This window comes from Lolium rigidum, chromosome 1 (genome assembly GCF_022539505.1).
Source record: "Lolium rigidum isolate FL_2022 chromosome 1, APGP_CSIRO_Lrig_0.1, whole genome shotgun sequence".
In the NCBI taxonomy this organism is placed as follows: domain Eukaryota; kingdom Viridiplantae; phylum Streptophyta; class Magnoliopsida; order Poales; family Poaceae; genus Lolium; species Lolium rigidum.
In genome coordinates this window covers 347081032-347108751 of record NC_061508.1, presented here as the reverse complement: position 1 = coordinate 347108751, position 27720 = coordinate 347081032, and the positions used below count along the sequence as shown (strand labels likewise).

The following is a 27720-nucleotide window of genomic DNA, read 5'->3' as shown; positions in this document are numbered from 1 at the left end:
CTCTAACCGATTCCTTAAAAGGCTTTAGAGGACCAAAAGTACGTTGCTAACGGCCCAAACGGCCTCCACGACCCTGAAATATTCTCCACTAAAACCGCCTCCACGACTATCTGGTTAGTTAACCCTGAACAGTTTTAGTGGAGAATACTTTTTTGTTCTCGGCCTCCACGGCCCCAAAATATTCTCCCCCATGGCAGCTGGACTAAATTTTCTCTCCTCCACCTCGCTGCCCCGTCGCCGTATTCCCACCGGTGTTCACACCGTGGACCACCGGTCACGTCGGCCGATAGGCCCAAAGACCAGCCGCCCTTTCCCCTTCTGTTCAACCAACTCGCCGGTGCTAGCTGTCGTGGGAATCGGTCCCGAGAGACGCCGCATCGAGACACATCGCGCCGATGATTTAAGGTTGATTCCGCCAGCGGCGAGGTCGATTCTTTCAGAAAAAGGGCTGTCGGAGCATGGTGGTGTAGATCGACCGCCACGGTCCGAAATCGGCTGACTACAACCGTCGTAGCCCTCGGCCGACGAGCTTTACGCTCGGTGGCGGCTTCGATCTCCATCGACGTCCGGTCATCGCGTTGGCTCGACGGCCGGATTATAACAACCGCTATAGGGTAGACCGGTCGTCGCACAGCCCCGGCGGAGGCCTCAACCCTTTGCTTGGCTCGATGGTACCGGCCGCGGACTCCACCTCCGCCGCGCTCAAGGTATTCAACCGAATGTTTATATGACTTGTCTTTTATTCGTGGCAACCGGCTTGACCGAGAGCACCTTCGACCACAGATGAAGAGTTTGAGAGAGATGATCTTCGATGACTCTTCGTTGGAGGAGGAAGAAGAAGACGGCGAAGATTTAGAGATGGATTTAATGCTGATTTTGAACGAGGACTGGCGGAGGCCAAGTCAAGGATCGCAATTCGGTCATGTGTATCAACCGGAATAGAGCCGAGGGCCATGATCGAATCATGCGGGATTATTTCAACCCCGGTGCAATCTATACATATAAATAATTCCGGCGGATGTTTCGGATGCAAAAGGACTCGCTCCTCACAATAACAAAAGCCGTGGAGCATCACGATGATTGGTGCAAGCTTCAGGGGAGTGCATCGGGAGAGATGAGTGTAAGCCCCATGATGAAGTGCGTAGCAACCGTGAGTGTACTTGCACATGGTTGCTTGGCTGACGCCATTGATGACTATGTTTGCATTGGGGAGGACACAATTTTGGGGGCCGTGAGAAGGTTTTGCAAAGCTATGATTGATATTTTTGGTCCAGAGTACTCGAGGACACCCAACGACGAAGACATCAAGAGACTTCTGAAATGTTCGGTTCAATTTACTGTATGCATTGGAACAATTGTCCAGCTGGGTGGAATGGTCAATACAAAGGCCACTGGAAAGATGCAACAATAATCCTTGAGGAAATTGCACCGCATGACCTATGGATATGACATTCATTAATTATTTGGATTGCATGAAACTCTCAATGATCTTAATGTGTTGTCGAGTTGTCGAGGTTACCACCGTTCTCAAGGCTTATGAAGGGTGAAGCTCCTCCTTGCAACTATGAGGTTAATGGCCATGAGTATGGTAACAATCTTGCTGACGGCATCTATCCTCCATGGTCCATATTTGTGAAAACAATCCTGCACAGTCTTGTCAATAGCCCCAAGAGATCACACTTCGCAACAAATGCAACAGGCATAAAGGAAAGACGTGGAGAGAGTCTTCGGTGTGCTTCAAAAGCGCTTTGGCATTGTTCGTGGAACAGTCGAGTATTGGAAACCGAAGACCCTATGGCATATAATGATATGTTGCATCATTTTGCATAACATGATCATTGAAGATGCGTGAGACATGCCAGAGAACTTCAGGTACATCTCAAATGAGACCAGGTTGAGCCTGAGCATGATGCAAACACGATCAGCAGTTCCTCAAAATGCATCGAAGCATTAAGAACCCGGATGCACATGCTCAACTACAGGATAATCTTATTGAACATCACTGGCATCTCCATGGTGAGTAGTTATGTATAATAAATAATTTAATTTGTTATATTTAGTTCGGTTTGTAATATTGATACTTTAGTTCATATGGTTGATTTGCAAAATACAAAAGTTTAGTCCTCTTAAGTTTTTTGGGATCAAATCTATGGCACAAAATTTAGAGGACTAAATATAGAAAGTTAAGGTATAGGTAGACGTTTTGTCCTCTAAATTTTAGGGGATAGCGGTTAGAGATGCTCTTAGAGTAGTTGCTCTAATAGGATGTAATAGGCTGGATTTTCAAATCTAGTATAACTGGAAATTCAGGGTAATTCAAAGTTCCGGCATGAAAACCAATTTCCTGAATGTAAAAGAAAAATTGGTTTCGGGAAAAGAAATGAAAACGTACATCCCGTGAGAGGCGCACCGACCCAAGGTCACAGTCCATAATAAAACTAAGTCTTCCGTGTTTAACGCCACAGCTCCACGTCGCGATGCCGTTGCTATCGCCACCGCCGCCGCCGGCGGCTCCCAGCGGCGGGAGCTCGCGAAGGCTCGGGAGCCGGATCCGAAGGAGGCGATCAAGGAGGAACTGGGCGGCCCTGCCACTGGACGCGTTGCTGTACATCTTCCACAAGCTGGACCACGTCGACCTCATGCTTGGAGCCGCGTCGAGGACGTGCCGCTCCTGGCGCAGCGCAGCACGCGAGCCCGAGCTGTGGCGCCGCATCGACTTGCGCGGCTACTCCCGTCCCTTCCGCGAGACCATCAGCCTCGACAGGATGGCGCGGCTCGCCATCTGGTTCAGCGCCGGGCAGTGCGTGGCATTCATGGGCGAGCACGGCTGCGTGGACGGCGAGCTCCTCCTCTTCCTCGCCGAGCGGTAAGATTTACGCTCCCACGAACCTCCCGCTCACCATTACTAGCCATTATCATTGATTTCTTGATTCTTTCTCCTTGATTTGGTACTAATTCCATCGATAAAGTGTGGCGATGCCTATAAAGTACTTTTCCTCACCACCAGAAGAAGCCAACTTTTATTATTATTTTTAAATGTGTATTTTTAGTCAAAAAATACGACGAATTATAAGTTTGAGCAATCAAGTAGATACCGAACCAGAATATATTTTCATAGCATACTTATTAAATTTTGTAGAAGTTCATATTTTTATCTCGAACTTAAACTACTTTGACTTTGACTAAAAATATATGTCTTTGTTTTGACAAACACTGGTAGGCAACACATACCGTCTTTCGTATGCAATTTTATTTTATGGGGATTCCATCCACAAAAAGCAAAATGCCAATATTTGTACTCCTTACGAACATACTCTATTCAAATGAAATGGTTGAGCGGCGATAAAGCGGTTTTCTATTAAAGCAGTAAGGAAGTCCCAATGTCCCCTTTTCTTTACGCTTGAATTACTTGCTCCCTTTGAAGTATTGGCAAATAATGCCGGGATTCTTAGATCATGTGTTATTCTTGCAGGGCACCCTTACTTAAGAGCCTCCGACTTCCCATGGTCTATCATCACAATCAAGCATTTGTAGAAGCAATAAAGATGTTTCCTATGCTGGAGGAATTGGAGTTTTGCCAATGCAACAACAGGAATGTCACATGGATTATTAGGACTTTTGCCACATGTTCTCCGCAACTGAGGCACTTAAAATATGTCGACAGAGGAGGTTATCTTCTTGCCGACAATAGAGATGCCTTAGAAATCGCAAGGATGCACCGGTTAAGCTCCCTGCAGCTTTTACACGGCAACCTTGATAACGAGGGGCTAACAACCATCATTGACAACTGTCCTCACCTAGAATCCCTTCACCTTCACTATTGCGCAAATGTTGTTATAGATAGCAGCATGCAAGCCAAGTGTGCCAGGATCAAGACGAAGAAGCTATATCCTTATGTCTATAATGACTTCACGAAGTATTTCGAGCCTGGCGACTGTACTAGTCATTGCTCCAGTTTTCGCATAAACCGCAATTACAGTGATGAGGTCGACTTTCAGTATTTGTATGCCGATGACCATGATTCTGTTGACTGCAATCATTCTAGCTACTTTAGTCGTGCCGAGGAGACTGATTTTGAAGAGCATGAAAGGAGTTTCATCAATGGCACACGTAGACATCGACATAGGTACCTTAGAATCTAATAATGAATTGCTGATATTGATGTGTTCTGCTGGGCCTGGATCGATGTTGTTGTCTTCCTTGATCACCGGTGTACTGTTGCCAGTATTTGGAACCAAGGGCCTGCATGGGGCTCAAAGTCTGTTTAAAGTTATTAAATTGTCCTAAACAAGACAACAACTGCTCTTCAGAACATCAAAAAAGAGGCCGCGATGCTTTGTTCAGTTCGCTAAAAGGCTAGCAGCTTAATTAATTACACTTTCTCAGCCAGAAGTCTGTATCTACTCTCTCGTATCTCTTTGTGCGAAACTGAGAATCAAATTTTCCATCCCGTGGATGAGGACTGCATGGAAATAATCAAAGTGCTCCAAATTAATATGTTTGTCCGTTAATTTTAGTCCAAACCGTGGAGGACTGCATGTCTGCATGTGAAGAAGGTTACAAGTGAGTCTCAGTTTGAAGTGTCAGACTGTACATGGTTGAGAAAAAAAATAAAGATAGATGAATACTTTGGTCCAAGATTTGCATGATCGCTTCCGGCTGAGTATTGCAATGTTTGAATGCTATTCTTCCAAAGGGCAGGGAGATAAACTTCCCTTGGTCCTCAACATGCCCCTTAAAATACAACTTTATAATAAATTCTGAAATAAAAAATTGTTCTAAAAGTACTTCGTAGAAATTTCACACACGCAATCATGCATTAAGTGTCCATCTATATACATTTCCTCCAAATATTTATAAATATATTAGCACAATCAAAATGTCGAGATTATGACTCTAGTATATTCTACTCCGAAGAATGAGTACAACTAAATCATAACACCAACTTAGATTTTAGTTTTTCACATAAATTTTCTTCACAAAACAAAACAAAATCGCTTCTTGTGTGAAATAAAAGAGAAAGAAAACTGATATATATCATGTCAAAAGCACACCGACCTAGCCAGCTACCACCGTTGCAGTCCATAAAACCAAGTCTTGCGAGCTTAAATTAAGCCACATCTCCACATTGCGATCGATGCCGTTGCTATCGCCTCCCCCGCCGCCGCCGGCGCGGGCTCCTGGGTGCGGGAGGCGACGACTGAGCCGTATCCGAAGGCGACGATCAAAAAGGGCCGAGAGGAGTAACTGGGCGGAGCTGCCCCTGGACGCGTTGCTCCAGGTCCTCCACAGGCTGGACCACGTCGAACTCATGTTCGGCGGCGCGGCGAAGGTCTGCCGCTCCTGGCACGCCGCGGCGCGCGAGCCCGAGCTGTGGCGCCGCGTCGACATGCGCGGCCACTCCAGACTCTTCCGGGAGATTATCAGCCTTGACAGGATGGCGCGGCTATCCATTTGGTTCAGCGACGGGCAGTGTCAGTCATTCTTCGGCAAGGGCGACGTCGACGATGACCTCCTCCTCTTCCTCGCCGACCAGTAAGATTCGGTCCCCCAACCTAGATATCCATTCGTTTCTAGGTAATCTGATCTGGAGTTTATCTGTTGTTCGTTCTTGCTTTGGTACAAAATGCATTCTGAAATTACAGTAGAAGTATATGTTTTCCTGAAAAATTTCAGTTTATGTTTTCTCACTGTGAAATAAGAGAAGGCAAAAAAAATTTGTAGTAGGGGAACATCACGGTTTTTGCAAATTTCTCGTTTATTCAGCTTTTATATGACTTACGACGCGAACTTGGACTCGTCCCCTCCCCCGCTACAGTACCGGAGGGCGATTTCTTGAAACCTCCTAGTCAATCCACCTCGCCGGCGGCGATTCGCTGGTTCCCCTTCCCTCCGCTGGCCGCTCCGGCGCCGGGAGGGTGGGGGAACCCCGGATCTCGTCGTGTAAATAGTGTAGGCTTGAGTAGGTTCCTCACCGACGGCGTCCTGGAGGTGGAGGCGGCGGCGGTGGGTGTTTTGGGGTAGTCTTCTTCCTCTCCGGTGTTGGCGCTCTCTGGAGCCACGGCATCAAGCAGGCGTCTTCCTCCCGTGCTCGCGGTCCTAGGCGTCTTCAAGTTGCTGATGTTGAAGCCCGGCGGTGCTGCTGTCTTGGCGCTGGATGGAGGCTCCCCGGAGTTAGAGTTTCGACGACTTCCCGTCCGCAGGGGATCATCTTCGTTCCAAGGCTTGGAAGATGCAGCGGGCGGCGCGCCATCGATGCGTCTTGCTCCTCGCCGGCGTCACTGTGTTGCTGGAGGACCTGTTTGTAATTTCTATCCTTCTGGGGTGTCTTCTTGTAACGTTTGGGCTTTAATATAATCAGTGCTTGTTCGCAAAAAAAAAAAAGCTTTTATATGACTTAAAATCATCTGAAATTTTCTATTCTCTTTTATGTGAATAACGGAAATGTTTGTGCATATTTCGATGTTATGCACGTTGCTAATTAAGATCGTGGGCTATCTTGCAGGGCACCCTTACTGAAATGCCTTCATCTTATCGATTGCCATGATGTAACCAATGAAGCCTTCGCAGAGGCAATAACTAAGTTTCCTCTGCTGGAGGAGCTAGAGCTTTGCAAATGTTACAGTATATATGACGCACGGGTGTTTGAGGTTGTTGCCACAGCTTGTCCACGGGTGAAGCACTTCAAGCATGTGGAAGACGAAGGATATGCACAATTTCATGAAATTGTATACCGTGCTGAACCCAACAGTGGAGCTATGGCAATTGCAAGGATGCATGAGCTAAGGTCCTTGCAGCTTTTCCGATGTAGCCTGGATGGCCAAGGGCTGACAACCATCCTTGACAACTGCCTTCACCTAGAGTCCCTTGACATACGCAGGTGTAGGAATTTCGCTGTCCTGGATAGCAGCCTTCGAGCCAAGTGTGCCCGTGTCAAAACGAAGAAGCTGTATCCATATGCATTCACTGATGACTGGGAGCATTTTCAGTCCAGTAGCCACGAATCCCACGATGACTTCACCAATGACTCTGAGTATTTCGAGCCCGGCAGCCCTATTAGTTATTGTTCTTCGTGGTCTATGGAATTTTCCCACCATGAAGATGATAATGATGAGCGTGATTGTCAGGTATTTTTCATCGCACCATGCGACTCTGATGATTCCGATCATTCTCGCTACTTTAGTGACGCCGATAAGCTCGAGTTTGAAGAGCATGATAGGATACTTTCCAAGGGCATGCGTAGGTGCATGAGAATCTGAAGAATTCATCTACACTTCTAGATGTGCCGACAGAAGTGCCTGGCCAGATTGGGCCCTCTTTCATGGCCGTAATTTCTTGATTTGATTTTTGTCCGCAGTCAGGTTCTTTTATTGGGATTCGTACGAGTCTTATTTCATTTACGGAATCATACTAAATATAGTCCATTAATAGGATTTCTGGACTCCTAGATTATATGTACTAGCTCAGTTTATATTGCTATAAAGAGGTCACAGTTCAGTTCAGCGCAATAAGGAGGTCAGCGGTGTTTTACTTCAGTTCGCTTGAAACAAGTAGAGCAGGCTGAGGAAACACATTGTAATGCGATTTGCGCTTTCTACACCAGAATTATTGATTTTCTTACTACTATTATTAGATTCGGCTGAAAAATTTATATCCATGTAAAACTGACACTGACATGGATGTTTTTGTCCTCTTGGTGAGATCGGTCATATCTGCAATTTCCGTTCAGCGTTACGTATAGCTTTTGCTTCAAATTGTCCCCTGCTTTCTTTGCTTCGATTTTCGACCAAAGTTCTGCAGGTGGGCATGACGTGCAGACCACCCTCGTAGGAAGAGTCTTGAGCGGTCTCAACTAATCTGGGGCACCACCGTACCGGCAGGCGGTAGCCCAGGAAGGAAATCCATATATGGAGCCCTAACCGTCATAACGCACACACTTCGCCACGCCATGCCCTCCCCCTCTCGCCGCCGAGGCGCCCGCTATCTGTGCAGCCGCAAGAAGACAACGGTGACGGTTGCAACCGAGGACGAGAGTCCGAATAAATGGGCGGACATGCCGCTGGACTGGATCTTGGCCGTCTTCCACAAGCTGGATCACATTGACATCCTGATGGGCGCTGACCAGGTGTGTCGCTCCTGGCGTCGCGCAGCGCGGGACGAGCCAGAGCTATGGCGCCGCATCGTCATGCGCGGCAACGCCGACCTCTCATTTAGGCTCAACCGCCAGGGGATGGCCTGCGCCGCCGTCCGACGTAGCGCGGGGCAGTGCGAGGCGTTCTGCGGCGAGTACGCCGGCGACGACGGATTCCTCTTGTACCTAAGCGAGCAGTGAGCATCTCAACTTCCTGAAGAATCTTTTACTAAGATTTAGCTTAACTCGCTTGCTCGTTTAAGGTCCAAAATCTATCTAGTGTTAGTGGTGATCGACCTGATTTTAGTTCCAACAAGTCTGATTTTATGGATGTTTCCTTGGTTAGGCTGGGCACACTAGTAGAAAAAGAGGCTTCTGTCCACCCGCATTAGTCCCGGAAATATTCGAACCGCGACTAAAGGGGGCTTTAGTCGCGGTTCGGGAGGCGACCCGCGACTAATGTCATCCGAGACGAAAGGGTACCCCTTTAGTCGCGATTCGGGAGGCGACCCCCGACTAATGCTCCATCCGAGACGAAAGGGTACCCCTTTAGTCGCGGTTAGTAACACCAACCGGGACTAAAGGGCTATGGAGTGATGCGGCCGGCGGAAATACCTTTAGTCGCGGTTGGGGACACCAACCGCGACTAAAGTTTTTTTACTCCCACGCACCCTACACCACCCCCCCCTGGATCGCCTTTTTTTTGGTTTGTAAAATACAAAAGAAAATGATAAAAAATTCAAAAAAATTCTTGTATGTTATGCAACCTACTATTCGGAGAAATTAAGAAGTTCGAATTTTCACTTTTTTGGCAAAAAAAGTTTAAAAAATGGTAAAACCGCAATAATTTTTGCATACGACGTCGGAAAAAAAACGTATAATATATCAAAAAAAATCCTGGGAAAAAGTTACATCCGAATGCTCGGGAGCGTGCTGACGCAGAGAAAGGGCGATGGGATCGCTCGGGAGGAGGCGGCGTCTGCCACGGGTCCGGCGGCAACTTTTTACGCGGGCGGCGGCGACAGTGCTTTCGCGAGCCATTGATCACGTCTAGGAGGTAGCCGTTGGCGTGGTGATTCGCGGTGCAGAGGTAGAGGGGTAGGGAAGGACGGAGGCGACGGGGCGAGCTACCGCTCTGGCGCGTCCAGGGCGTGCTGAGCACGCATGGCTGGCACGCCTGGGCGCTCTGGGCGCGTACGGGGCTGGCCAATACCGGCCTCTCCCGTGCCAGGGGTTGGCATGGTCGTGCTCAGGGTTGCCCGGAGATGCTGCTTGACAAGGTTAAAGTGAAAGGGAGGGACCAGAGATGAGAGATGGCATGGAGGTGTGCATGGTGCTCGGCATGGGCATGTTCTGCTCGTCTCCACACTTTAATCATCAAAGTAATGGCGTGGTTTGATCCACGGGACATAGGAGTACAATGATCAGCAAGGTTTGTCTCTGGTTTCGGCCAAGAACCAGTGTGTAATAGGGTGTGTGTTAGAAGTAGATTCTTGTCTGCCAAGTGTTCGACACAATGGCCACAAGAGATGAATTTTTGAATTTTGCAAATATTTTTGGTGGAGTTGATTTAAATATTATTTGGCACACAAAGGTGGTGGTGGTGTGCAAAATGAAGTTGATTTGTGAAAATCCAAAATAGGCATGATCTAGAATCTGTTTTGATGTTGCTACTTTGCTTGATGATATTTTGAAATCTAGAAAGAATTTGCAGGGGTGGTCTTTACCAAAGTTTTTCATCTTGATGAGGTCTTGGATGAGGTGCAAAGAGTTGGGAGGTTTTAGTTTAGAAATCTCTTAATCCAGGGGCTCAAAGAGGGTAAGATGTTAAGATTGCCACATGTGACCATTATCACATGTAACTTGTTTTTGATTTTCCTTTGATTTGATTTGATTTGTGTTTTTTTGATTCAAAAAGTGTTATTTAGTATTTAGTTATGTTTCTAAACCATTGGCACAAAGTAAAATGGCCTAGGTTAAGGATTTACAAAAATGGCCATAGCCTCATATGTGGATTTCATGTTTTTATTTTATTTTCTTTTTCTTTGACCAAAGGTCCTTGTTTTGGGTTCAAAGAGTGTTAGGTTGAGTTTACTAATGGTTTCCAACTGAAAGGATCGTATGCCGCACCTAGAGGGGGGGGTGAATAGGTGCTAACCAATTTTTAGTTCTTTTTCAATTTAGGCTTGACACAAAGGTAAATTCTCTAGATATGCAACTAAGTGAATTTACCTATATGACAAGGATATCAACTAAGCAAGGTATAGCAACGCAATAGGAGATAGAGTGGGATAGAGGTAACCGAGAGTGAAGCACGCGATGACACGGAGATGATTCCCGTAGTTCCCTTCCTTTGCAAGAAGGTACGTCTACGTTTGGAGGAGTGTGGTTGCTACGCAAGCCAAACCAACAGCCACGAAGGCTTCACTCGGATCTCCCGTGAGCAACGCCACGAAGGCCTAGCCCACATCCACTAAGGGATTTCCTCGAGGCGGAAACCGGGCCTTTACAAAGTTCTTGGGGCACACATCCACAACCAAATTGGAGGCTCCCAAATCTGTAACAATACAACAATCAACAACAACACATCAACAACAAATCAACTAGGGAACCAAATAGGAACACTAGAATGAGATCCCTCAAACAAGAGAGGGGAAATGAAGAACGCTTCGGTGAGGATGTAGATCGGTGTCTTCTCCTTCGAATCTCCAAAGATCAAGAGCTTTGGTTGGGAGAGGAAGGAGATCTTGCAAATCTTGTGTTCTTGAGGTGGCCCTAATGGTGGTGAAGCTTGGCAGATTTTTCTTGCAATGATTGAGCAACTTGTCCCTTTGGAGAAGGAAGCTATTTATATGGGTGGATCTTTCAGATCTCACCGTTGGGGACGAAATTCACTAACACCGGAAGTTCCGGCCAGGATGGCCGGAAGTTCCGGCTTCCACCGGAAGTACCGGCCATTTGGGCCGGAACTTCCGCTCCTGATAAAATACCTGCAAAGCAATAGAAGGGGCGGAACTTGGGCGGAACTTCCGGTGACCGGAAGTTCCGGCCAAGTTCCGGAATAGCCCGAAAACCTTACTGGACTATACTGAGCCACAAACTCGCAATTCCGGAACTTGCCCGGAAGTTGGGCGGAAGTTCCGCCGACCGGAACTTCCGGTCTGGAAGAAAATAGCAGCGGCCAAACTGCGCTGGGGAGCGTCTGGTGAAAAAGCCAGGGCGGAACTTCCGCCGCCTGGGGCCGGAACTTCCGCCAGACACAGAAAACCTGCAGAACTTCAGAACAGCTAAAGCAAAACACCGATCCAACATAATCTTTGATAGCTTGTACCTGTCTACAACAACACACATAAAAAAATACATCGTGTTGACGTCAAACACACAAAACCCAAACGGGCGGGAAATGTTCTTTCAATCTCCCCCTTTTTGGTGTTTGATGACAACACAAGTATTTGCAAGGAATGGATAATGTAAACAACAATGTGAGAGATATAGAGGAGCTCCCCCTAGATATGAGCAATGGTACATAAGAAGCTCCCCCTATATCTTGCATCCGTCTTCCAAGGGTTAGCAATACAACATAGTGATAAGCATATGTATAAAAGGATCATGCACACATAGATAACCAAGGAAGACTCACAAACGGAGTTTACCATACATAGAAAAGGTTCCAAGCACATAGATAGAGTTTACAAACCAAATAGCTAAGACATAGTTCGACACCATAACGATAAATAGAATCACAAGCAATAAAAACCAAAGCCAACACGAGCTTGTGACTCCCCCATGCAAATACCCACCGAAGAGCAACCTAAAAGGTCTCATTCTCCCCTTTGGCACCAAAGCACCAAAAAGGAAAAGAGAGAAACTACGCGCCCCAAGGGTCGGCGTTAGCCCAGCCGGGAGGGAGGTTCGATGTAGCGCCGGGGTAGGGAGGAGTGTGTGGAGGAGACTCGATCTCAAGACCATCTGGAGGAAGAGGCATGCCATGCTGAGAGACCCATTCCGCCTCCGGAGTGATGCTCTCCTCGGATCCGGGAGGAGACACGTCCACCGCAAGTGCCCTCATGATGCTCTTCTGACGAACCCGAGACTTCTTGGCTTCTGCATGCTGCTGATACTGACGGTGGTTGACTGCAGAGGTGAGGCAAAAGATCTGTCTCATGCGGCGAGCAAGCTTAGAAGCCCAGCTTGGTGGCTTCTCATCCATGGGGTTAACATCTTCAAGAGGAGAGTTGTGGCGCTTGGCCCTCAATGACTTCACTTCATGGGATGTGAGAGTGAGTGGAATGGATTGAACGAGTCTAGCCTGACAAGACTCCATCCAAGTGTCCTCAATGAGCTTCATAATGTACTGGAGCATAGGCGGGAAGCTTCTTCTCCATCACACATGACCACATCTCATGATAGATGTAGTCCATCACATCAAGCTTCGCACCGGTGCCCTTCTTAGCAAAAGAGTTGGCCATAAGATCCACTTCATAAAGATGTAGCTCATCAAGGTTGCCACCCTTCGGTCCAATAGTTTCCCGGTAGACTCTAAGCATAACATCCCAAGTAGGGAGAAGATCCGCACTCTTGCCCGGTACACCCCATCCGGGGATGTAGAGGGGCTCCAAGACTTCCCTTGTTTGAGCCCATTGGCTATCATGGCATCTCCAACCATTTGCATCAACGCCCGGGTAGCGAGAATATCCAAGGGCGGTTCCAAACTTTGCCAAGTTAGACTCAAGGAGCCTCTCATGAGTCATCCACCGAAATGTTCTTGCTTCATCTTGCTCAAAGTGGACGGTGGCATAGAATTGATGAATTAACCCAACATCATAGTCCTTGTTGAGCTCCATAATGGGATAGAGCCCAAACTCTCCACACATGGCATAGGCTTCTTCAAAGTACTTGTTAGCGGCCATCTTCCCGGTGTCAATAGCATGTTGAGGGGCTACTCCCTTCTTGAATGGAATGTAGATCTCATAGAATATCTCCTCTTGGGTCTTGTTGTGGAACCGCTTATCCGTAACCCTATTGTTCCGAGGGGTAAGGTAAGGGTTCATGTCACGGAGCTCCTTGTACTCATTGTATTGCATTCCCTTCACGGATATATGTATGTTCTTCCCACGAACAGCCGGTGACTTGTGCCTGCGAGCAGCTGCAGCTTGTCTGGCGAGCGGTGAGCTTGGATGGTCGGGTTTGCTCAAGCTCTTCCTCAACCTCATCCACATGATCCTTGCCTCTCTTCTTGGAACCACCTCGATAACGAAATCAACATGATAGGAATGATGAATGAGTGCACATAAGCAAGGAGACCAAACACCGAGAGCATGCACAGGATATCAGTGCAATGCAGAAAAACTTGCCTGGACCGGAAGTTCCGGTGGGAACCGGCGGAAGTTCCGCCCCGGGCGGAAGTTCCGGCTTGAAGGACCGGAACTTCCGGCTGTTCGAAAACAACGGCTGTTTCCCACCAGATCTGAGGCAATGGCAAAGAAGACCGCATTACCACGACATCCTACGCACGATCTAGTAGAGGAAAGGCATCTAGAGGATTTCTACCATAGCTTTGCCTAGAGTATGCCCTATATTTCATCTAGTGAGGTCTACCCACACATAGAGAGGGAGAGGGCACAAACCGGGGGAGCCATGGAGGAGAAGAGGGAGAGGATGCCGATCCACGGAGACGATCCGGCGGGGAGCGCCGGAGGAGGGAGATCCGGCCGGAGGAGCAGCAGCCGGCCAAGGGGAGGAGCACCACCAAATAGATCTTGGAAAGGGGAAAAGTGAGGGAGATGGAACTGCTCACCCGTTCGGCCCAAATATATAGTGGTCACTTAAGGCCGGAAGTTCCGCTCGTTGGAGCCGGAACTTCCGGTCTCGCAGGAACCGCTCAGCCTGGACACGAACAAGGCAGAAACATGCGGAAAGATACCAGTCGGAAGTACCGGTCGGAACGACCGGAACTTCCGGTGGAACAGGAAACTGTGCCCAAAAACAGGATTTTGACACGAACAAGGTGCACTTGGAGAGGGTGAAGGATATGTCTTAGATGAGATAGGCTTAGGACAGATACGCCAAACTGTGAGATGGTACATGATCACTCATTTTTGCAAATAATGCAAATGAAGGCCAAAAATGAGTGATTTCCCATAAACAAGGAGATGTCAATAAAATCCAATGAAAATCTAAACAACTCCAACTCTTCACGAAGAAGAGTGCGGTGGCCTAGGCCACCATATATGAGTGTTATGATATGACACCGCGAAGATATATCTTGGGTTCAAACCACTACTCATCATTTAAGCTCACATATCAACATATGATATAACGAGAATGAAATCTTTAATGTTGGCATTATGGGGGGAGGGATAGCTCAATAATTTAAACCGCACTCCCCCTCTTTTCATGCCCACATCTAAACCAAATAGAGTTTTGAGACAAAGGTGTGTTTGCAAGATGGTCAAGCTATACTCCTTGAATCAATGATATTTAGCTCATTCCTCAAATAAGAGAATCTTGCTTCATCAAGAGGCTTCGTGAATATATCGGCAAGTTGATCTTTGGTTGGAACATAGATAAGCTCAATATCACCACGGGCAACATGATCCCTAATGAAATGATTCCGGATCTCAATATGCTTCGTTCTTGAATGTTGCACCGGATTATAGGCAATCTTGATGGCACTTTCATTGTCACATAATAGAGGCACTTTGTCACAAATGACACCGTATTCCTTTAAAGTTTGCCTCATCCATAACAATTGAGTGCATCCACTTGCGGCGGCAACATATTCGGCTTCGGCGGTGGAGAGAGATATACAATTTTGCTTCTTAGAAGACCAACACACCAAGGACCTACCAAGGAATTGGCAAGCCCCGGAAGTTGATTTCCTATCATCCTTGTCACCCGCCCAATCCGCATCGGTATAACCATTGAGAATAAAACTTGAGCCTTTGGGGTACCAAATACCATATCTTGGGGTATCAACCAAATATCGAAAGATTCTTTTGAGAGCCATCATGTGGCTCTCTTTAGGAGAAGCTTGATACCTTGCACACACACCAACACTCAACACTATGTCCGGTCTAGATGCACAAAGGTAAAGCAAGGATCCAATCATGGAGCGATATACCTTTTGATCCACCTCTTTACCATTGGGATCTAGTGCAAGATGACATTTGGTAACCATAGGAGTGGCCACGCCCTTCATCTCGGTCATCTTGAACCTCTTGAGCATGTCTTGGAGATATTTTGCTTGGTTGATGAAGGTTCCTTCCCTCAATTGCTTGATCTCAAAACCAAGGAAGAACTTCATCTCTCCCATCATAGACATCTCAAACCTATCGGTCATAAGCTTTGAGAATTCATCATTGAAAGCTTTGTTAGTAGACCCAAATATAATATCATCAACATATAATTGGCAAACGAAAAGCTCCCCATTGACCCTCTTAGTAAAAGAGTGGGGTCGATTAGCCCAACATCAAACCCACGGTCTACCAACAATTCCTTAAGGTGCTCGTACCAAGCTCTAGGAGCTTGTTTGAGACCATAAAGTGCTTTATCAAGCTTGTAGACATGGTTAGGAAAGTTGGGATCCTCGAACCCCGGGGGTTGCTTAACATAAACCTCTTCATGCAAAGGACCATTAAGAAAAGCACTTTTCACATCCATTTGTTGTAACTTAAAGTTATGATGCGAAGCATAAGCAAGAAGGATACGGATGGACTCAAGGCGAGCCACGGGAGCATAGGTTTCTCCAAAGTCAATACCCTCAACTTGAGAGAACCCTTGAGCCACCAATCTTGCCTTGTTCCTCACAATATTTCCAAACTCATCTTGCTTGTTCTTGAAAATCCATTTAGTGCCTATAACATTGCGCACTCCTTAGGCTTCTTTACTAAAGTCCACACTTTGTTGCGCTTGAAGTTATTGAGTTCTTCATGCATAGCTTCCAACCAATCCGAATCTTCAAGGGCTTCAAATACTTTCTTGGGTTCCACTAAGGAGATATAAGCATGATGATGGCTAAAGTTTGCCAATTGCCTTCTTGTGGAAACCTTTGCCCTTACATCACCAAGAACCTTGTCATGAGTGTGTCCACGAAGTTCGAGGTTCCTTTCTCTCCTTGCTAGACGACGGGCCTCGATCTCCTCCTTGGTCTTTCTAGGCCTTGGAGGTGTCACTTGATCAACTTGATCATTTGGGTCCCCGTCTTGACCTTCAACTTGAGGTTCCTCAATTACTTGGGGTTGCTCAACATCATGTGCTTGATCTTGGACATCATTTGGTGCGGAGCAAATATCAAATGGATACTCGTCGGAACCATCATGAATTCTTGGTTGATCTTGTCCTTGATCTTGCACACTAGAGGGAGGGTTTTGTTCTTGTTCTTGGGTTGGTGCATCATTTGCTTCACTTGATGGGGTTTGTTGATGTTGAGAAGATGAGGGCTCCACCGTGGTAGAGCATAGTTCTTCCCGAGACGCCACACCGTGTCCCTCAATGGGGCGGAAAAATCCCACACCCATTCTTACTATGGCATCTTGAGGTATTTCATCACCTGCACAAACATCAACTTGCCCCACTTGGGAGCCATCATTTTCTTCGAACTTCACACTACAAGATTCGATGATAATCCCGGAGGATACATCAAAGATTCTATAAGTGTGAGATTCGACACCGTAACCAACAAATATACCCTCCAAAGCTTTAGGAGCGAATTTAGATAAACGAACTCCTTTGATTTTGTAGAAACACTTACACCCGAACACCTTGAAGTATGAGATATTAGGCTTGTTCCCGGTGAGTATTTCATATGGAGTCTTGTTCAAGCCCTTGCGGAGATAGAGCCGGTTGGAGGAGTGACAAGCGGTGGAGATGGCTTCGGCCCAAAAGTTATAGCGGGATTTATACTCCGCCATCATAGACCTTGCCATATCCATAAGAGTCCGGTTCTTCCTCTCCGCAACACCATTTTGTTGAGGGGTGTAAGCAGTGGAATATTGATGACGAATCCCCTCATCACTAAGAAAATCATTGAGTGTGTAGTTCTTGAACTCGGAGCCGTTGTCACTTCTGATTGCCATAATGAGGAGGTTGTGTTGGCGTTGCACCTCGGTAGCAAAACCAATGAATATTTGTTGAGTCTCATCTTTCGTCTTGAGAAAGTAGACCCAAGTGTATCTTGAGTAGTCATCGACAATCACCAAGCAATGTTTCTTCGCACCAAGACTTGCATGAGTAACGGGACCAAAGAGATCCACATGAAGGAGCTCCAAGATCCTCTTGGAAGAGATAATGGTCTTGCTTGGATGCGGAGAGTCATGCATTTTTCCTTCAACACAAGCCCTACAAACACGATCTTTGGCAAAAGACACATTTTCCATTAGTCCCACAATATGGTTCCCCTTGTGAAGACTTTGCAAAGTTCTCATGTTGACATGGGCTAGGCGGCGATGCCACAACCAACCCACGTCCGCCTTTCCGAATAGGCACATCGCACTTGTCGTGGTGGTCCCCGAAAAGTCCACCACATACAAGTTGTGTTCGCGATACCCAACGAATGCGAATTTTAGAGTCTTGCTCCACAAGAGGACCACAATATCATTATCAATAAAGACGGCGAAACCCATCTTGCCAAGGGCGGAAACGGAAAGCAAATTGTAACCAAGGGTTTTGACAAGCATGACATCCACTAGAGTAATGTTGTGTGCAACCACAACCTTGCCAAAACCCAATACCTCGGATGTAGAATTATCGCCAAAGGAGACGGTGATATCATTAATGTTAGGCCTCAACTCCTTGACGAGGTTCTTGCCGCCGGTCATATGACTTGTACATCCACTATCAAGTACCCATTTTGAACCTCCCGGCTGCATAGTCCTACATGAGATCAATTCTTGGATTTAGGTACCCATTTCGCAATGGGTCCTCTTTTGTTAGCAACAAGGGTCTTTGGGACCCAAATAGACCAAGCAACATAACCATCATATGGGCCAACATATTTAGCATAAACATCACCATAATAATCTTTAAATAAAACATAGTGAGGGTTAGCAATTCCCGCATCATCATCATTCATGGTTTTGCCCTTGGAGGCTTCACCATTAGTGATGTCTTTCTTCTTTTCTTGTGCGGGCTTGGCCTTTTGCTTGTTTGCCTTCTTTGCCTTGGCATTAAAACCAAGGCCCTCCTTCCCATTGTTTGATCTTTGCTTACTCAAAAGATCATCCAAAGAAAGTTTACTTTGGGGAGAGGAGGCCTTAGCAAGTTCATCCTTCAACCTAGCATTTTCCTCAACAATATTTGCATGATCACATAGAGGAGTAGAGGAACTAGGCACATCATATGTAGCAAGCCTAATTTGAAGTTGCTCAAACGACTTGGATAGGAGAGTGTATTCACTCTTCAAAGCTTTGTGAGCTTTGTCTAGTTCATCTAGATCCTTCACAAGTTTCTCATGATCAACCCCAAATTGGGCCTTTTCCTTTTTAAGCACTTTATTCTTAGCCCTAGCAAGATCTCTAGCTTTAGTGAGCTTGTTAATTTTATCTTGAGGCTCTTCAATATTTTCTAACCTCTCTTCAAGAGAAGCTATGGTTTCTTGACTTTCCTCAAGAGCATTTTTAAGAGCATGGATTTCGAGAGAGTCTTCTCTCTCTATTTGACCCTTTTTCTCAAGCATATCACTTTGTTGAGCTAAACGAATCATGAGGTTTGAAACATGCTTTTTAGTGTTACCTTGTAGGTTGAGAATGAAATCATCAAAATCTAGCATTTCTTGTTTCACTTTTAGACTAGCATCATCAACCCCTAGTTCACTAGATATGTTAGGAATAGAGGGGTTAGGAGATGATACCTCTGGAGGATTTAGCCATGAGGCAACTTTCTTCCTCCACAAGGATGACCTCATTGGGGGATTCACTTGGTGATGAAGAGTTAGTGGAGAGGGAGGCAAGAGCGACCAATCCATTGGAGGATGCATCTTCTTCATCATCAACATCATCATCTCCGGAGGTATACTCTTCTTGAGTTGATAGCACAATAGATGTGTCCAAGGAGGACCTTGCCATGAAGCAATGTACATTCTTGATAGGAGGGTTCTCATTGGGAGATTCAAAGAGAGATGAAGAGGGTATGTTGATGGTGACGATGGCGGCCAATTCCTTTGAGCTTTCTTCATCTTCATCACCACTAGAACTTTCAACTTCATCGGATGAATATTCTTCCCTTGTTACTAGCACAACTCTTGGGGGCCTCTTGCCCTTCTTAGTCTTGTTGTTGTAGAACTTCTTGTTGGGGGCTTTTGAATATTTGCCCTTTGTGTCCTTGCTCTTGTCCTTGGGAATGAGCCTCCCATTGTGAAGCTCTCTATTCTCATAGGGGCATTCGGCAATGAAGTGGCGCTTGTCATCACAATTGTAGCATGATCTTGTCTTTAGACCAAAGCTAGTGAACCCACTTTTGTTGTTCCTCTTGATGTTGTCTTCCTTGGCCTTGGAGGGATCAACCCAAAAGGATTTTGCATGGAAGGCCATGTGATCATGGTAGTGGCATTGCAAATCTTCCGGATAGGACATACTCCACGATGCCCTATAAGATTCTTGAGGAATCACTTCTTCACCGGAGTTGACCACCAAGGCAAGGTTGGCACCTTTTGCCATCCCAAGAGCACGATTGCGAGAATCATGAGAGGTTTCCTCAAGCACCTTGAGAGCTTGCATCTCGTGCACGACTTGTTGAGAGGTGAGAGAGGAATAGCATTCCCTTCCCACAAGAGTCTTGACATCAATGGGTGCAAATGGCATCATGCATTCAATGTACTTCTCCTTGATCCAAGAGTCATTGATGTGGGGGGCACCAATAAGCCGGAAGGCATCGGCAACCGTGACAAGTCTTCCATACATGAGTTCATGATCTTCATCCGGTAGCCTCATGAATCCTTCGGCTTTATTCTTAAGAGCATTATACTTGTTCCTCCTTGTGCTCTCACTTCCAATGCAACTAGCGGCCAAGCCGTCCCAAGCTTCCTTGGCGGTGGTGTAGTTCCGGACACGATGCAATTCCGGTGTCCCCACACTAGTTTGAATCATGTGTAGGGCGGTGTTGTTGAGTTGACTATCAATTGCTTCTCTTCTAGTCAACTTGTCGGGGTTGTATGGCTTGAAGCCCTCCAAGATGATTCTCCATAGTTCATTGGAGGCACTACAAACATGAGAGCGGAACTCAAATTGCCAAGTATCGAAATTATCAACGGAAAACTTAGGTGGGTCGCCCGAATGTTTAAATGGGGATGGGGAACCGGTATATCGGGAGATAGGAAAGGTGGAGCTACTCGATTGTAGCTTTCACCTCCACTAGTTCCCCTAGGAGATGCACTGGTAGATTTGATAGTGTTTAAGTTATCACCTTCCACGGGTTTGGTAGATGAGGGTAAGTCCGAAGCCTCTCCCTCATCTAACGCACCCGTGTCTTTTACCTCTACACTAGGAGCCTTGGGAAGGGCCGGAGCCAAAAGCTCGGCAATCATTTTTTTCATGCTTTCCATTTGGGCTTCCATGGAGGACTTCAATGAATTGAAGTCTTCCACGGAGACCAACTTGGCGGCCCCTACCGAGGGCTCCTCGTCCGGCATACTCTTAGGCGGTTAAGCCCGAAATAAGAGCCGAGGCTCGATACCAATTGAAAGGATCGTATGCCGCACCTAGAGGGGGGGTGAATAGGTGCTAACCAATTTTTAGTTCTTTTTCAATTTAGGCTTGACACAAAGGTAAATTCTCTAGATATGCAACTAAGTGAATTTACCTATATGACAAGGATATCAACTAAGCAAGGTATAGCAACGCAATAGGAGATAGAGTGGGATAGAGGTAACCGAGAGTGAAGCACGCGATGACACGGAGATGATTCCCGTAGTTCCCTTCCTTTGCAAGAAGGTACGTCTACGTTTGAGGAGTGTGGTTGCTACGCAAGCCAAACCAACGACCACGAAGGCTTCACTCAGATCTCATGTGAGCAACGCCACGAAGGCCTAGCCCACATCCACTAAGGGATTTCCTCGAGGCGGAAACCGGGCCTTTACAAAGTTCTTGGGGCACACATCCACAACCAAATTGGAGGCTCCCAAATCTGTAACAATACAACAATCAACAACAACACATCAACAACAAATCAACTAGGGAACCAAATAGGAACACTAGCATGAGATCCCTCAAACAAGAGAGGGGAAATGAAGAACGCTTCGGTGAGGATGTAGATCGGTGTCTTCTCCTTCGAATCTCCAAAGATCAAGAGCTTTGGTTGGGAGAGGAAGGAGATCTTGCAAATCTTGTGTTCTTGAGGTGGCTCTAATGGTGGTGAAGCTTGGCAGATTTTTCTTGCAATGATTGAGCAACTTGTCCCTTTGGAGAAGGAAGCTATTTATATGGGTGGAGCTTTCAGATCTGACCGTTGGGGACGAAATTCACTAACACCGGAAGTTCCGGCTTCCACCGGAAGTACCGGCCATTTGGGCCGGAACTTCCGCTCCTGATAAAATACCTGCAAAGCAATAGAAGGGGCGGAACTTGGGCGGAACTTCCGGTGACCGGAAGTTCCGGCCAAGTTCGGAATAGCCCGAAAACCTTCACCGGACTATACCGAGCCACAAACTCGCAATTCGGAACTTGCCCGGAAGTTGGGCGGAAGTTCCGCCCGACCGGAACTTCCGGCCAACTTCACCGGAACTTCCGGTCCGGAAGAAAATAGCAGCGGCCAAACTGCGCCGGGGAGCGTCTCGTCGAAAGCCAGGCGGAACTTCCGCCGCCCGGGGCCGAACTTCCGCCGGCATACGTAAAACCCTGCGAACTTCGGAACGGCCTAAAGCAAAACACCGATCCAACATAATCTTTGATAGCTTGTACCTGTCTACAACAACACACATAAAAAAATACATCGTGTTGACGTCAAACACACAAAACCCAAACGGGCGGGAAATGTTCTTTCACCAACCATTTAGGTAAGGTAAATAGGGCATAGGACATTATTTTAAGAAATAGCCATAAGCCCACATATGCCTCACTCTAATTTGTTTTCTTTTTATTTGTTCCTCCTTGGACTTGAAAAGGGTAGGGTTTAGGGTTTAGAAACATTTCAAAATACTTCACCCAAGCATCATAGCCAAACTCACAACAAATGGGTATGAGCACTATGCACATTATAGATCTTAAATAAAGTTTTTGTTGGCTCCAATTTTTGGAAAAAGGAAAATTCATTTTCTTCTTTGTTTGGAAAATTTAGGATGTTACAGCGAACATACGAAATCTGCGAGGCCAACTATAGTTAGGTTTCCTCATTTTGCAATGTTTTATGTATTAGTTTGTGGAAACCATGTTCAAACTATGTCTTAGTTCGTGAAAAATCATGTTCCCAATTATGTATTAGTTTGTGTAATGTTCCTCCTCTTTATTGAAATGAAAATGCAAAAAAGAGAGTATTTTAATGTGAAAACAAGTTTGGGCCGCGTTTGGGGGCGCGGCTGGGAAACGACGTCCCCCAAACGCGGCACGAGGAGAACGCGTCCCCCAAGTTTGATCCGGTGCCGTTTGGGTCGCTTTGGCCTTTGGGGGACGCGGCTGGAGATGCTCTTAGGGTTTTGGTGTGAGGGGAGGTCGTCGGAGACGGGAGAGATGGGGGGAGGGGCGTAGAGGGGGGTCCGGCAGGGCGGTGAGAACGACTCAAGCAGCGTGGGGCGGCTAGGCGCGCACGAGAGCGCCGCTAGCCGTGGGTGGCGACGACATGAGGTTAGGCCAGTGGGAGAGGCAGTGGGATCTTGCTCGGGGGCTATGCTCGGCGGTAGGAAGAAGAAGGGGTGCAGAGGAAGTAGAAGTATGCATGGATGATGGCACGGGCAGTTCGTGGTTTCCTACAAGCGTCGGTGTCATCCCCGACGTGAAGCATCAACGAGGAGCGTCCTGCATGTGGTAGTAGGGCATGCACGAAGCGTCTCCCTCGTGGGACGCTCTAGAAAACGGCCGTTTTACTCAAACCGGAACATATTTATAACTGAACAAATTTGAATCCAAATAATATTTAAATCTGAACTATTTTTACATTTGAACAAAATTTAATATGGCCAATTTTTAAACCTGAACTAATTTTTAAAATTTTAAACCAGCCAAAATAATCGAACAAATCAAACCGTGATTAACATAAAATCTAACTAGAACCTTCTAGAATGTTCACATAACAGGAAAAAAAACTAAAACAGTACACCGCCTCTCGGTTGCTTCTGCATGTAACGAGCTACAACCCAAGTCGTTTGCTCCCGAGCGATGTAGAATAGCGCACGCTGATGGGCGATGAATAGACTTTGCTCCTTTTTTCAAGCCTATCCCTTTGGCATGTTCCTATCCACATTTATCCTCGAGCTTAAAGTTGACATTTTTAGACTCTAAAAAGTCTCACAAAGGCCTGAAAAACACCTTTCTTGGGCCTGTGGGACCCTTTTTACTCTCCGAGACCTAAAATATCTGGAATAATTAAGTTGGCAAATAGGGTTGAAAACTGCAGTTTTCGAATTTTAAGCGTGATTGTCAAAGCTTTTTTAATTGAAAAAAATAAGAGTTTGTTTTGCCAAAAAAACTGTCCCCATGGAAAAATGATCTGTTATCTAAGCCTGACTCCCCTAGTCTGCATGATATTGCAAAGTTTGGTTATTGCACGAATACAGGCTTGTTTAAAGGAGAGCAACGGCTGTACCTCCTGGTCTGTGCAAACCAATCGTCCGTCACCATCCAAGAGGTCGATGCCGTTGTTATCCCCACCGTCGCTGCCGGCTCCCAGGAACGGAAGCCGGCGGCAGCTGAGTCGGAGCCGAAGGAGACAATCCAAGAGGTACAGCCCCTCAAAAGAGAGCCGGGTTCCATTACCAGTGAATAACATAACAAATAGTCTTACAGCCAGAAAGAAAAAGGCAAAAACATAAAACATTTTCCAATGTTGCAACCAGTACTTCAACACAACATCACGAGACCAGACTAGGATCTGAAGACAACCTGGTAACAGATGACTAGAGATAGACATCTACTACAGGCCATAAAGCACCGTGACTGAACAGCAATATCTCAGAAACTGGCTGGAGAAGGAAGGCCAGCAACAGATGTTCAAGCTTCAGGAAACCACTATTCGTCTTTTTCATCATTCAGTCCACATCGATATCTTCATCACTCTCAACTCCTCTGAAACTCAGAGTGTCCGCCCTTCTCGCCATCTCGTGCATCCTGACAGCAGCTTGCTGTAATCTGTCAGCTCCATCAACCACATTGCTTCTGGTTACTGCATCCCACAGACCTGCCCAATAACAAAGGAAGACACACATGTAACAGATCAACTCAACATGAGACGATCTGAGCTTCCCTTCAAATCAACCTCGATTTCGAGTTTCCCACAAAGCCCAACAAACCCTCGTAATAGTTTTATTTTTTCGTGTTGCCTAGAAGCTGATAGCATAACTATAAACTGAATGTACAAGTTGATTGAACCCTTGTGCAGATACATCATGAATTTGACCTGTGGCAAACCCTCTGAATAGTTTTATTTTTTCGTTTTGCCTAGATGTTCATAGCGGAACTAGAAACTGAATGTTATAGTGATTATATTGTGATGCAACTACTTCTGCAAGGCTAGAATCATTGCTAAATTGAGTATGGCCAGATGTTCAGTTTAGAATGGTTAGTGTAGATTTCCAATTCAAGAAGAGCATCAAGAACCCCTTTGTCAACACCGTCAACATCAAAAAGATATCATAATGAAATACCGGGATTTACAACAATATGACATGAAATAAATATCACAAAGTTCTGAAGTATGCCAATTAGCCAGAGCATTATTCACTTGCTATATTCCTATTCACTTGATATCACAATACATATTGTGTATGCAGCCCTAGGTAAGAATCAAGTCCCAGCTGTCAACACTAACACTAAAAATGTAAACCAACCAAAAAGAAGTACTAATGCAATGTTCAGGTACATAATATCAATGCTAGTGCTACCCCCGTTGCCAACAGACATTTAGCGAATAGATGGTTGAAAAATAGGTAGTAATTGCTTGTTCTTTTTAAGCATTTGCATAATGATGAAGGTTCTTGGTCAAGGATCTGTTCTTTGTTCATATATATCTAATTAACTCTGAAGAAACACAAAGCCAACCAGTATTCCAAATGGAATGGGAACCAGATCAACTAACAGACATCTACATAGAGCTAAGGATTGAGGCGGGTGCATTACCTTAGTCATATGCCTGGCCACCCGCATCTTCATCAATGTGCTCGCCCTCTACCGCCGGCTCCGCCGCCTCGGCCTCGGCCCGGTGCTCGACCAGCTGGGTCGCGCGGCCACCCGCACCTTCATCGCCGCGCATGGCAGCTACCGCCGGATCCACCGCCTATGCCTCGGCCCCTTCAATTACGAGAGACTCTGTGGAGGGGTGCTTCCAATCACCGGCGTCGCTGCTGAAGCCGGACGAAGAGGAAGGCCTACGCGGGCGTGCGGCGGCGGCCGGAACCCTAGCTCGGAGGGGATTTTTCTTTTTGGCTGCTGAAAATAGGATAACGTTCTGGTAGGTCGAACCTGGGCTGTCTACAAGTTTTGATCTACCTAAAATGCCCTATGACGTTATACTGGTGGCTCAACTTTCAGCGGTGCACGCCTATACTGCTGGTGAGTTAGGCAACCCGAGTCGAACGGTATTGGTCGATCTGCACGGTTGGATCCAGCGATTGAAGGGCTCATATTCATCGCAGGGTACAGTAAAAGAGCTCGAAGGCGCGTCGACAGCGTGCCGCTCATGGCGAGGGGCCACGCGCCAGCCCGAGCTATGGCGCCACATCGACATGCGCGGCCACTCCCGGCTCAACAGGACAGCGCGGCTCGCCATCTCGCTCAGCGCTGGGCAGTGCGAGGCGTTCTTGGGCGATGTCTGCGTCAACAACGATCTCATCCTTTTCCTAGCAGAGCAGTAAGACAACTCTACTTTCTGATATTCCTATCCACAATCCCTGCCTTGTTTCTAGAGGTTTTACTTATTCGGCTGCCTGTCCTCGATATGCTACGAAATCTGTTCTCACAAGTATTTATGTCTATATTTTGGCTACGTTACTGAGGACATGAAGATATACCCTTGCAGGGCACCCTCGTTAAAGAGCCTTCGTCTCGTTGAGTCCTATGGTGTCGACACCGAAATATTTGCGGAGGCAATTAAAAAGTTCCCCCTGCTCGAGGAGCTCGAGCTTTCGCGTTGTAACATTAGACATGTTTGGCATGTGATTCAGTTCTGCCCACAATTGAAGCACTTTAGGCATGTCAAAAAGGGATACCACATCCGCGACAACTACTACGACACTCGTCGCGGTACCCACAACATGGAAGCCTCTGCAATTGCGAGGATGCCCGGGTTGCTTTCCCTGCAGCTCCTCGGTGACCACCTGGACAATGAAGGGCTATCAGCCATCCTTGACAACTGCCCACACCTAGAGTTACTTGACTTGCGCGGTTGCCTCAATATCCGCATGGACGGCAGCCTGCGCCTCAATTGTGTCTGGGTCAACTGGGAGAAACTGTGCCGGTATACCTTAACTGATGACCGGGTGCATTTTTGCGTCGACCAACTTGCTCTTTCGTACGACAAATCAACTGATGACTATGAGGATTTTCAGCAATGGCAGACCTATTAGGTAGTAAGTATTGTTTTACGGGTGGCACGAACGACCATACTGGCATAGTCAGAATTAAGACGACGACGACTCTGATCATCGTTTTCTCTACCTTACTAGTGTTGAAGAGGGTATTAAAGAACATCATAGGATTCTTGACAATGCAGGTATATTAGGAACAAATGAAATATTTTAAATCTGGATGTTCTGATGGAACTGCCTGAATATTTTTCTTCCCTTCCCGCTCATTGATGTTTATAAGGTGTTCTCTTGCTTTTATTTGGCACCCCAAGTTTTTTCTCTCTCCAGAATTCCCCTCTCTGCATCAAGTTACTTCATTTCACTTTTTTTTTCGATCAAGGATCTTCTTTATTAAATAATTCGCAATGTCTTACAAGGGGAATACAAAGATCAACTCGAAGCCTCCTTCCTAGCGATAACTCGCTACACCTACGATGAAGGGGGGGACCATGAACAAGGCCATACTCCCTGACGGTACACCAACACACATCATCCAAAAAGCAAAACCCTGAGAGTGTGCCGTTGCACACGTCGCAGAGTTCACAACCGCCATCTATCTCAAACCCATCTCCAAGCGAGATCAACGCATTGACCGTGCTAGGCCTGCCGTCGATGTCACCATAACACCAAACAGCTCCACCATCCTGCCCGCGTCCAGCAGTCCTCGCCCGTCTTCGATACTCCGTAGCTCCACGCCGCTGAGAATCATCGATGACAACGTGGTAGATGAACAACACTCCACCAAAAACCACCTCCATCCAGCCGCTGCTCCAAAAACGATGCCCCAAGAGGTAGCACGACGCAGGGAGCGCCGTCATCGTCCGATCCTTGCTGGATCTATGGTTTCCCCCGGAGCAGCACGAGTGAGTTCCCGCAGACTGCGACA

The 27720-nt window shown here is 46.7% G+C and overlaps 3 protein-coding genes across 3 annotated transcripts; all 3 read left to right on the top strand.

The window, feature by feature from the left end:
* Positions 1-2477: 2477 nt before the first annotated feature.
* On the top strand, positions 2478-2870 carry LOC124684806 (F-box protein SKIP19-like). The gene has a single exon (XM_047219056.1). It carries the CDS (start codon positions 2478-2480, stop codon positions 2868-2870), a length of 393 nt encoding a protein of 130 aa, XP_047075012.1.
* Positions 2871-5137: 2267 nt separating this feature from the next.
* Positions 5138-5627, top strand: LOC124684538 (putative F-box/LRR-repeat protein 22). Its single transcript, XM_047218826.1, has one exon. It carries the CDS (start codon positions 5138-5140, stop codon positions 5537-5539), a length of 402 nt encoding a protein of 133 aa, XP_047074782.1. The 3' UTR covers positions 5540-5627.
* Positions 5628-7948: 2321 nt separating this feature from the next.
* LOC124664568 (putative F-box/LRR-repeat protein 23) lies at positions 7949-26834 on the top strand. Its single transcript, XM_047202057.1, has 2 exons — positions 7949-8328; positions 26288-26834. Exons 1-2 carry the CDS (start codon positions 7949-7951, stop codon positions 26832-26834), a joined length of 927 nt encoding a protein of 308 aa, XP_047058013.1.
* The last annotated feature ends 886 nt before the right edge of the window (positions 26835-27720 follow it).